The 10963-nt window shown below is 46.1% G+C and overlaps 1 protein-coding gene across 1 annotated transcript in view; it reads left to right on the top strand.

Annotated features, from left to right (window-relative positions):
• Positions 1 to 3509: 3509 nt before the first annotated feature.
• LOC109926382 (endothelin-converting enzyme 1-like) overlaps positions 3510 to 10963 on the top strand; it is a gene marked incomplete at its 5' end in the record, with an annotated part of 12674 nt that continues 5220 nt past the window's right edge. The window contains 4 exons of the mRNA XM_020526245.2: positions 3510 to 3620; positions 5879 to 5977; positions 6792 to 6869; positions 9716 to 9819. Coding sequence (XP_020381834.2) covers positions 3510 to 3620; positions 5879 to 5977; positions 6792 to 6869; positions 9716 to 9819 — 392 coding nt within the window. The remainder of the gene's footprint in view (positions 3621 to 5878; positions 5978 to 6791; positions 6870 to 9715; positions 9820 to 10963) is intronic.

The raw sequence follows: 10963 nt of genomic DNA, 5'->3' as shown, positions 1-10963 counted from the left end.
CTAACACACACACACGCTAACACACACACACAGACCCCCATACACACATACATGCTAACACACACACACACACACACTCTCATCTCCACCTCTTTAGCAGCTGTTCCCTGCCCTGAGAGGACTGGCATAATGGACAAGAAAAAAATATAGTATTAAAGGTTTTTCAAAAATTCTGGCTGGTTTCACCGATACTGAGTCCCCTGATTTGCTAAGCCTGCAGAGGGGAATTTAAGGTCATGATTTTTTTTAAAAATTTACTTGCTGCAAACAATTTGAACCAATATGAACGTACGGAAGGTGAGCGCTCTGTCACTTGATGTTGGTTTTATTTAGACCTTTTTTGCTGCCAGCAATTCATCATCTGTCACAGAGTCAAACTGAAACCTCTCCTGGGGAGTGTACGCACTTGTGTGGCAAAGAATAATGACTGCTGCAGTGAGGACCAGAGCAGTAGATTAGGCTCTGAAAAAAACAAAAAACTGTGGATGCTGGAAATCGGAAACAGAAACAGAAATTGCTGGAAAAGTTCTGAAGTAGGGTCACTGGGCCCGAAACGTTAATTCTGCTTTCTCTGAAAATTTTAAATTAAGTTAGGATCAAAAGAGGACGGTAGCTTTCTTTTCTTTCTGAGTGTTGCCGAAACTATGTTTCTTCAAAGCATTTCATCTTGCTCATTCACGAGGATATTGCAGAAGAATATAAATTCAAGGGGGAAACTAACATTTAGACTGGATGAGAGCAGGGCAGCACAGTGCCTCAGTGGTTAGCACTGCTGCCTCTCAGTGCCAGGATCTAGGGTTCAATTCCAGCCTTGGGTGACCATGGTCTGTGTGGAATTTGCACATTCTCCCTCTGTCTGTGTGGATTTCCTCCCACAGTCCAAAGATGTGCAGGTTAAGTGGATTGGCCATGTTAAATTGCCCATAGTGTCCAGGGGTGTGCAGTCTAGGTGAATTAGCCTTGGGAAGTGAAGGGGATGGGGGTTAGGTCTGGGTGGAATGCGCTTTGGAGGTTAGTGTGGACTGAATGGCTTGCTCCCATACTGTGGGGATTCTATGAGATCAGACTCTGAACCTGGTCAGCCAGCACATGGACTTTCATTTCTTTTCTTGTTTGAGTCCATGGTTTCAAACTTTGTGTCTTCCTTCACGTCTAGCCATTCTAGCTGATAGTACAAGAAGCTTTTTACCTGAAAATTTTGTGTGCGCACAATTCTTCACATTTTTATTGCACTCAAGAAAATCTAGAAGCTTCAAAAAAAAAGGGGAGATAGTGATATTATGCTAATGTCACTGAACTAGTGATCCACAGGCCCAGACTAACCTTCTCGGGGCATGGGTTGAAATCCCACCACGGCTATTAGAACTTAAAATTGATAAAATCTCAAAAGTTTCTCATTAATGATGACCATTGATTGCTGTAAAACAAAATCATCTGTTTCACAAATTCCTCCTTGGGGAAGGAAACCTGCTGTCCTCACCCAGTCAGGCCTACATGTGACTCCAGGCTCTCAGTAATATGGTTGACTTTTAATTTCCCTCTGAAATGGCCGAGCAACCACACACATAGCCCAAGGGATGAACAACAAATACCAGCCTCTCCAGTGAGGCCCACATTCCACGATAGGATGAAGAAAACAAGCCTCCATTGCCAATTACTTATTCTTCACTTTCTGCCCTTTCCTGTTGTGGCATCAGTTTAGCTCAGTTGGCTGGTCAGTTGGTTTGCAAAGCGGTGTGATACCAGCAGCGTGGGTTCAATCCCCTGCATCGACTGACGTTACAGTGAAGGGCTCTCCTTCTCAAACTGTCTCCTCTCCTGAGGTGTGGTGGCCCTCAGGTTAAACCACCACCAGTCATCTCTCTGTAATGAGAGAGCAGCCTTAATGGTCTGGCACGACCTCAGCAACTTTCCTGTCCTGTTGGTACTGATTTCAGAAAGAGTTTGCACATTGAGGCACCCATTCACAGCTGTAACTTTCAGCAACACTGATGTCTCAAATAAAAGCAAAATCCTGCAGGTGCTGGAGAAACTCAGCAAGTCTGGTAGTATCTGTCGAGAGAGAGAAGCAGATTTAACATTTCAAGTCTAATATGATTTTTCTTCTAGACTGGCTCAGTTCCTGCAGCACTTTCTGCTTTTATTTCAGTATGACTGAGCCTTTCAGTCTTAAACTATTTTGTACCGGTCCTGTCCTCCTCATATTTGGGGGGTGGTGTTGGTGGGGGGGCGATGTATGGCGGGGTGTGGGGAGCGTGGAGAGGGGTTGAAAAGGAGAGGGAGCCCGGATTGATTGTGTTTGCAGTCTAAAGTGCTTCCCCAGCGCCGCCCCACTGAGATTGGCAAAATATATTCGAATGAAGAACTCAACCTCAGCAGCAATTCCAAAATATCTGATTTTTGTTTTTGCAGCATTCAAATCAATGTTATCCCTCTCACTTTGAAACAATATTTTCCTTTAGCCAATGGGACTACAACATTGACTGCAATATGTCCTGATTTACAACTACAATGCAAGTTACTCTAGGATTCTGAGGTTGGCTGTGTGTAATAGGACGGGGTATCTAGAGAATAGATCACTGCTAGAACAATAACGCTGGAAGAAAAGTTTCCGCCTGGGTATGCTGGATTACTAAAGCTGGTTGTGATCTACTTTGGTGTCACAATTTCAATCCTTACGTGGTATCAGCCCCTTTTGAGTTTAAATAGCCTGGAGCCAGACCCCAATGCACATAGATTGTGACCCAAGGTGCTGCTTGTAATGGACTGGGTGGGAAATTGGGATCTAATTTAAGAAAGGCCCGAAGCCAATCAGGGAATTGGTTTGGTTGGGGGGGGGATGGTCACTGCATGTAGTTTTGGGGATGACAGCACTTGGTGCTGGCAGAAAACCGTAGGGGGCTTGTTACACAATCTGCCTGCTTCATCCTCCCATTGGCTTCATCCTAACAACAAGGTGTTTTTGCATATTATCAGTTTGATCAAACCACCCATTCTCTGGATATAGTTTAATTATGAGCATAATTTCTTGCTCAGTCAATTACAGGTGGTAGAATTCCAACAGTCTTCTTTGTTTTGGTTTTGAAAGGGTGAAACTGGATTGACTCTGGTATCAGAGAACAGAAGCACTGGGAACTCCAGTACAGTCTGGGGGAGAAGCAGTGTCTGACTGGGACCATAGCCTGGGGGAAATGGTTCAACCTGTGTCAGTCCCAGGGCAGGAGCCAGCAATTAGATTCTGACAGACACACTCTGCCTCTCTGTCTGTGTCGCTCTCTCATTCTCTCTCTCTCTCTCTCTCTCATTCTCTCTCTCTCATTCTCTCTCTCTGTGTCTCATTTTCTCTCTCTCTCCCTCTCTCTCTCTGTCTCATTCTCTCTCTCTCTGTCTCTCATTCTCTCTTTCTCTCTCTGTCTCCCTTTCTGTCTCTCTCTCTCTCTGCCTGTCTCTGTGTTCATCTTCTTGACCTGCTGTAACCTTGTCCTCTGATTGTGTCTCCCCTCCTCTAGACATGTGACACTCGATGGAAGACGTGCGTCAGTGACACGGATGGTACCCTCGGGTTTTCGCTCGGAGCTCTGTTTGTCAAAGCGACGTTTGCAGAGGACAGCAAGCAAATCGTAAGTTGAGAGCAGCTCATTCTCATCACCAAGAACCTGAGGACTATTCTGAGTCTAGATTTAATTTAGAGCTTATTTTTCATTTAAAGCCGTGGTCACAATGATAACAAGGAGACTGTTTACAGAGCTTTTGCCAACTTTGACAGCGTAAATTACCGTTGGTTCATTGTGCTTCTCCCTCCATCTGAGTGTACATGCAAGCCATTCCCTCAAATACCTCCAGCTCCACCCTCTGCTTCGTTGTATCATCCACTTTCACTGGATAGCAATAGAAACCTTTACAAAGTCACAGCAGAGCCATTAATCATTTCCTCAAATCCCATGCAGCATTTAAACACCTTAAAAGCACAGAGAACATTGGAGAAACTCAGCAAGTCTGGCCAAATCTGTGGAGAGAGGAAGAGTTAACATTTCGAGTCACATGACTCTTTTGAAGCAGTCATACTAGACTCATACCAGACTCGAAACATTAACTCTGTTTCTCTCTCCTGTCAGACCTGCTGAGTTTCTCCAGCACTTCTCTGTTTGAGATTTCTGTCTGACTGAGCTATCAGGGTGTTCTGTGGAAGGTTAGTTTTTAGAATGGGGCCTGGGAGAAAGGCCACTCACCTGTAGCTGGTCTGATCACTAGGCTCATACAAAGCAGAGCTTTCCCTTGAGCAGAACTGACCCCTCCCCTGAGCTCTATGCTAAAGGAGTGTGTACTGTAGATCTCACTGCCCTATGTTCTTCAATCATCAAAGACTCGCTGAAGAGAGCTTTATTCAGTGCAGTCTGAGGCAAGTTCCTCTTGTTGGCAGTATTACAACTGACACCATCAAATGCATTGGAGCTATTTCATTTTACCAAGATTTTGGAGAGGAATTACAGTCTATGTGGCAACAAAACCCCACTCCTTAAGTTGTATTTCAACATTTACTTTGTTTATCACTTCACCCTTTAAATAGATAGTCCAGAGTACAGGTAGTGTTTGCCTTAATCCTCCGTTATTCCTTTATGTGAGTAAACCCTTCTCGCCATTCTCAGGCATTTTACACACTAATTGTAATAGATTCAAAAAACAGTGTCTGTCACAGGGACACAGGGGAGGCACTGACAGGTTGTTTTCCCCTTGGCAGAGGAATCAAACACAGGGCCTCAGGAGAAGGGGTTGGTCATTTGGATCTGAGATGAGAAAAAACGTGTTCATCCAAAGCCTTTGGAATTCTCTACTCCAGACACTTTATTGTTAAATAAATACATTCAAAGCTGAGACAGACAGTGTTTTGGTCTCTAACGTATCAGGGGTATAGGGTGCATGTGAAAAGTGGAGTTATGGCCAAAAATCAGCCTCAGTTTATTGAATATCAGAGCAAGCCTTGATTCGTATATACTACATTCTACTTATGTGAAGTAACAAAATTGCTTTGTAAAACTCTGGGAGAGACATTGAAGAAGTTGCGGTAAGTTATCGCAGTGATTAGCATTCAAAAGCAGGCACTGTGCACTGACCGGGAAGGGAGTGGATGTTTGTGGATGTGGTGCCAATCAAGCGGCTGCTTTGTCCTGGATGGTGTCAAGCTTCTTGTGTGTTGTTGGGGCTGCACTCATCCAGAGAATATTCCATCACACTCCTGACTTATAGATGGTGGAGAGGCTTTTGGGGAGTTGCTCTTTACAGAATGCGTCACATTTGATCAGGCTACCAGAAGGGGTGGCATAGTGGCTAGCACCAATGCCTCACAGTGCCCAGGACCCAGGTTTGATTCCACCCTCTGGCAAATGCCTGTGAGGAGTTTGCATGTTCTCCCTGTGTCTGCATGGGATTCCTCCCACAGCCCAAAGAGGTGCAGATTAAGTGGATTGGCCGTGCTAAATTACCCCATAGTGCACAGGGATGTGTAGGATGGGAGCCTCAGCCACGATAAATGTGAGGTCACCAGGATAGGGTGTGGGAGTGGTTTGGGTGGGATGCACTTTGGAGGGTCGGTGCAGACTCTGGACAGAATGGTCTCTACCTGCACTGCAGGGATTCTGTGATGATTCCATAACCCATTCAGCTGTAGTCAGAAAGGGGAGAGGAGAGTTTAAGAACAAAAGTAAATGTTTAGAAAGTATTTTACTTGAATGTAGACCACTTCCTCCTCAGCACTCAGTGTCAGCAAGTCCTTCAAACCCAAGATACAAGGCAACATGGCAGGCATATTAATCCTGTACTTTGTAGCATTGTCATTATCTGGGGATGGAGCAATGGATTGAATCCTGGTGTTGTTCCTCAGGCAGAAGAGATGATTTCGGAAATTAAGGCTGCATTCGAGGAGAGTCTGAAGCAAACCAAGTGGATGGATGACCAGACCAAACAATCTGCAAAGGAAAAGGTAATGCTAATTCGGAGAGCCACAGCATAACCATGTGGAATAGCGCAAGAGATCACAGGTCAGGATGGAGCCGAAAGAGCAGATTACTGTTGCCAACCATCTGTAACAAAAGAAAACAGGTTCCAAAGGAACGTTAAGAAATTTGCATTGATATATCATTTTTGAGGGTGATGGTGATGCACTCCAGTTCCTGTGGTGCTCACCAGTCTCAATGGCGTGCCAGTGGGCACCATCTATCTGGGGCCACCGGGGGGCACAGGCAAACAGGAAAAGCCTCTTCATGTTTGTTTGTAGGAAACTAATTAAACAAATTAATTGGTGACAGCCTCTTAAAAGGGCACTGTAACAAGATTCGACCTTGGAGGAATGTTAAATGTTATTGAAAGTGCCTGTTTATTTTTGTTTAAAAAGCCTATTGAAATATGTTATAACACTCCTCCAGGGCAGCCAGGACTTGAACTCAGACTTTCCAGCCCAGAGGTAGAGATACTACCACTGCAGCACACAAGCCTGAAAAGTCTCAGTAGATGATTACTCGAGCAGATACAATGGACACCCTCCACGCATACGTTCTTAACCATCATCTACACAGTTAACAGCTGAGGAGCCCCATCTGTACCTCAACCATTGATTCATAGGCTCAACCTGACTCTATGCAAGCGAGCTCCTTCAGTTGCAGTGAGAGGGTCTTCCCCCCCAACCCAGGGGAGCTATGGTGGTTAGGGTTCATATGGTAAAACTGCTATCACCTGTTTGCAGAATGCTGTATTCAACACCACTCCTTGTTTAACATTGTGCTTTTGCCTCGTATTAGGCTGATTCAATTTACGACATGATTGGTTATCCAAAGTTCATCATGGATTCTAAGGAGTTGGATAAACTCTTCAGTGATGTAAGTCAATGCTTTTGGATGACAGGAGAAACAGGTCGAGGGGCATTGAGATAACAAGGTGTAGAGCTGGATGAACACAGCAGGCCAAGCAGCATCAGAGGAGCAGGAAAGCTGACGTTTCGGGCCTAGACCCTTCTTCAGAAATGGGGGACACTGAGTTAACTGGCAAGCAAATAAATAAGGAGGGAAGTTTGAGCAGTATTAACATTGCGCATTGCTCCCATATAGTCATAAACAATGTTGGGGGCCATTCAACTATTTGGACAAAATCTCCCAGAGCATAACAATGATACACATCCAGTGAGACAGATGTACAGATTATTTATATACTCTCGTATCTGTCTTTATCGCTATGGAGCAACTACTACATATAAACCCAAGGCTGCACTGCCATTCGATTAGGTCGTGGCTGGATTTATTGATCCATCTCATTTGATCTCAGCGGTAATGTCCAAAAGCCCGTCCATCTCTGTCCTGAATATATACCAAGCAGCCGAGTTTCCACGGAGCAGAGAATTCCAAAGATTCAGAGCCCTCTGAGTGTAGCCATGTCTCCTCACCGCAGTCTTGATGGATTACTCTGAGACTGTAACCTTGCGTTCTGACTTCTGCAGCAAGGGGGGAGCACTCCTCATGCATCTGTCCTGTCCCGTCTGGCCAGCACTCTGTGAATTTTGAGCGACCATCGCCCGTGCCATGCAGATATCTGTGTTGCAAGGTCAAACAGTCTGCAAAATGTGTGGCCAACTGATGATTAAAGGGCAGCACGGGCTGTGAGCATTGCTGGAACTGCGTAATGAAATTGAGGGTTTTATTGCACACCTGACACCCAACACCCAGGCATTGACATTATTTTGACACACACAAACTTTGGTGAAACAGGCAGCTTTACCAGACCAGGCCTGGTGGAATTTGGACTGGTGCCTGTCCCTCTGTTTGGATTTCTACTTGTGATACTCATTAGAGAGGCATGGACTCGAGTGCCAGTACCAGCCCAACTTGAAGTGAAGGTCTGTGAGACAGAGTGGCCTCCTCTTTCTCCTGGGCTTCACTCAATATGAATACAGGGTCAGGAAGCAGAACAACTCCCCTCTGAAACAGCAGTGACACACACAGCAGCTTCCTGGTTTTGATCATGTCCTGTGGGTACAGGTGGCATGTTGTCAAGAAGTTCAGTTCCCCCGGGCACTACCCTGTGCTGTGGGTCTGTTTCACGTTCGTGTCTCTGTCCTCACCCCTCAGCGAAGAGGGGCTGTCCTGCTCGGTGAGACGTCAGCAACTCACACGTTCCAGATTACTGGAATGTTTCCTATCTGAAAATTACCTTCGATGCCTCTTACCCATCGTGCCCTCCCCTCTCCTCCTGCCCAACCCCCACCTGCTTTCAGAGTGAATGGCCGTCCACTTCCGTGAACTCTCAAACTGGGATCTCCCTGGCAGGAGAAAGGGCCCGTCTTCCTAACCTTTGATCCTTGCCTGCTTTTACCCAATACACAAAGGTCAAAAAATAAGGCAGCGGCTTGTTAAACTAGGATGGGCTTGTCACTAACTGGCACAGCACGGGGCATCCACTTAAGAAAGGATATACTGACCGTAGAAGGAGTGCAGCAGAGGTTCACAAAGCTGATACTGGGGTGATGGCAGGACTGTCCCATGAGGAGAGATTGGTTCGACTGGGCCGGTACTCACTAGAGTTTAGGAGGATGAAAGGGGATCAGATTGAAACGTATACAATTCTGACAGGGTTATACAGAGTGGATACAGGGAGGATGTTTTCCCTGGTTGGGGGAGTCTGGAATCAAGGGATACAGTCTCAGGATACGGGATGGACCATTTAGGACTGAGATGAAGAGAAGTGCCTTTGCCTGAAGCCTGGTGAGCCTGTGGAATTCTCTACCACAGAAGGCTGTAGTGGCCAAGTCACTGAATATCTTTCAGAAAGAGACTGATACATTTTTAGATTTTTAAAGAGGTATAGGGAGAATGTGGGAATATGGCATCGAGATGCAGAATCAGCCAGGATTATGTTGAGTGGCACAGCAGGTTTGATCAGCAGAATGGGTGTACGCCCGCTTCTAGTTTCTGTGTTTCTACATCTGTTTCGTTTAACAGACATCCACGAAACTGAGCCCCTCTGACCAATCCCAAACCCCCATTTACTGCTGTACCTCACATGTCGGTGATACTTCAGAGCTTCCTGTCATCGCAAGCTTTGAAATTATGTCCTCCTTGTCAAAGTTCAAATTGTCAGTCTGCATAATTAAATCCAGTATATCCCCGCCACTTCCCCAATGTCAGAAGGTGAGGTGAAATCTGATTGGAATATTCAAAAGGAAAAGAGATTGGAAAGGGTAGATGGAGTTGGGCAGGGTGGGGGGAAAAGGTACAGTATTGTGGGGATGGGGGGGAAGATATTTGCTGAGCAAGCTGTTCAGAGATGTTATTGCACAGCAGACCAGGTAGGAGATGGTCCCGGGCCTCCTGGCTCAGAGGTAGGGACACTACCGCTGCACCACAAGTGCCCCCAGTTTTGGGAGGGGTGCAACATTAGCGTTTCAGCTGGATCAATTAGGAGTTGAATGAGCGAACACAAAGGGTTTTGGAAAAGTGAGAGACTCATCACAAAAAGGCTGTGATTCCAGATGGAGCTCTAGATGGGGACCAATAGATTCTGTTGACGAAGAGATGGCAGAGCCGAGCTGTGAGTGGATTGAAGAGCAGTCAGTGGGAGGTAATCCAGCAATCTCTCCGTCTGGGATGGAAAGGGATGTCGGTTCCTTCTGACAAAGAATTGTTTCGAGAGGAGTCGAGTACTTGCTGAGTGAGTATTGTTTGTTTTCACACAGTACCAAGTGGTTCCTGACCTCTACTTCCAGAACGTTCTCCAGTTCTATAACTTCTCTGCTCGCGTAACAGCCGATCAACTCCGGAAACCTCCCAATAAGGATCAGTGAGTAATCCACAGCTCTCCGAAGAGTCTCCGCCCAATCTCGTGGCCTGCTGTGTTGTCACAGAGTCATACAGTATGGAAACAGACCCTTCGACCCAATTCGTCCATGTTGGCATGGCTAGGTTTTACTGGATGCAGCCACCCGTGCCTGAGGGGGTGATCAGCCTGTGAAGGCTGGCTCAGTACGAAGTACAAGGGTGGGGCCATCCAGCTTAACCTGCAGCCTAATGCAGTGTCCAGCAGGGATCACCAGTTAGTGATTGTATAGATGGTTACCCTGACATCCATCTGAGGTTGGGGGGAGCTGGTCATGTGCAAAGCAACAAGTGGGTACAGGTGCCCTGCCCTGTTACAGTCTTCCCTCACCGCCCGCGCCATCTCTGGATACTGTACAAGCCCCTTACAGCTAAGGGAAGGTTAGAATTCAAATTTGACCTCCCTCATGAAGGTTCAAGCCTCCTGGTTACCGAAGGTTCGATCCTCACAACAGAACTCCCCAGTGCTTGCTATCTGTTCTGTACCATCGACAGTAAATCTTGCTGTTTGGAGAGTGAAGGAAATCAGCAAGAAATTGCTTCCAGTGGGCAGTGTCCTCAGCTCAAGTCTGAGATCGGTGGTTAGTGCTGAGGGAGTGCTGCACTGTTAGAGGTGCTACGTTTTAGATTTGACAATAAAGCAAGATCCTGTTTCATCTCTCGGGTAGATGTAAAAGATCAAAGGTCGGGGGGCAAGGGAGTTTACATGCAGTGCCCTGATAAGTATTCAATCCCTCAATCAGTGCCACTAAAAAATATAATATCCCTGTTAGCAGGATCCTAATGTGCACAAATTGGATGCCACATTATAATCATAAGGGACTTTATTTCAAAAAGTACTTAATTGTCTGTAAAGCACTTGGGGACATTCTGCATATGCGAAAGGTGCTATTTAAATTCAGCGACCTTGCCTTGGAGTAAATGTTACTGGCTGAATCTACACTGAACTAGAGAAATCTGTATAGCGGGCTTGAGCAGGCTGTTGATGGGGACCTGGGTTTAACAGGCAGGACAGGTTCTGCAAGGGGCTCCTTGCTCAGACTGAGACAACAGAACCTGCTGTCTTTTACTCTGTGATAACACAGTGTGGAGCTGGAGGAACACAGCAG

The sequence above is a fragment of the Rhincodon typus genome, unplaced genomic scaffold (genome assembly GCF_021869965.1).
Source record: "Rhincodon typus isolate 14 unplaced genomic scaffold, sRhiTyp1.1 hic_rhity00003216, whole genome shotgun sequence".
In the NCBI taxonomy this organism is placed as follows: Eukaryota; Metazoa; Chordata; class Chondrichthyes; order Orectolobiformes; family Rhincodontidae; genus Rhincodon; species Rhincodon typus.
The sequence above is the reverse complement of the archived record's forward strand: the minus strand, read 5'-3'. Positions and strand labels throughout refer to the sequence as shown.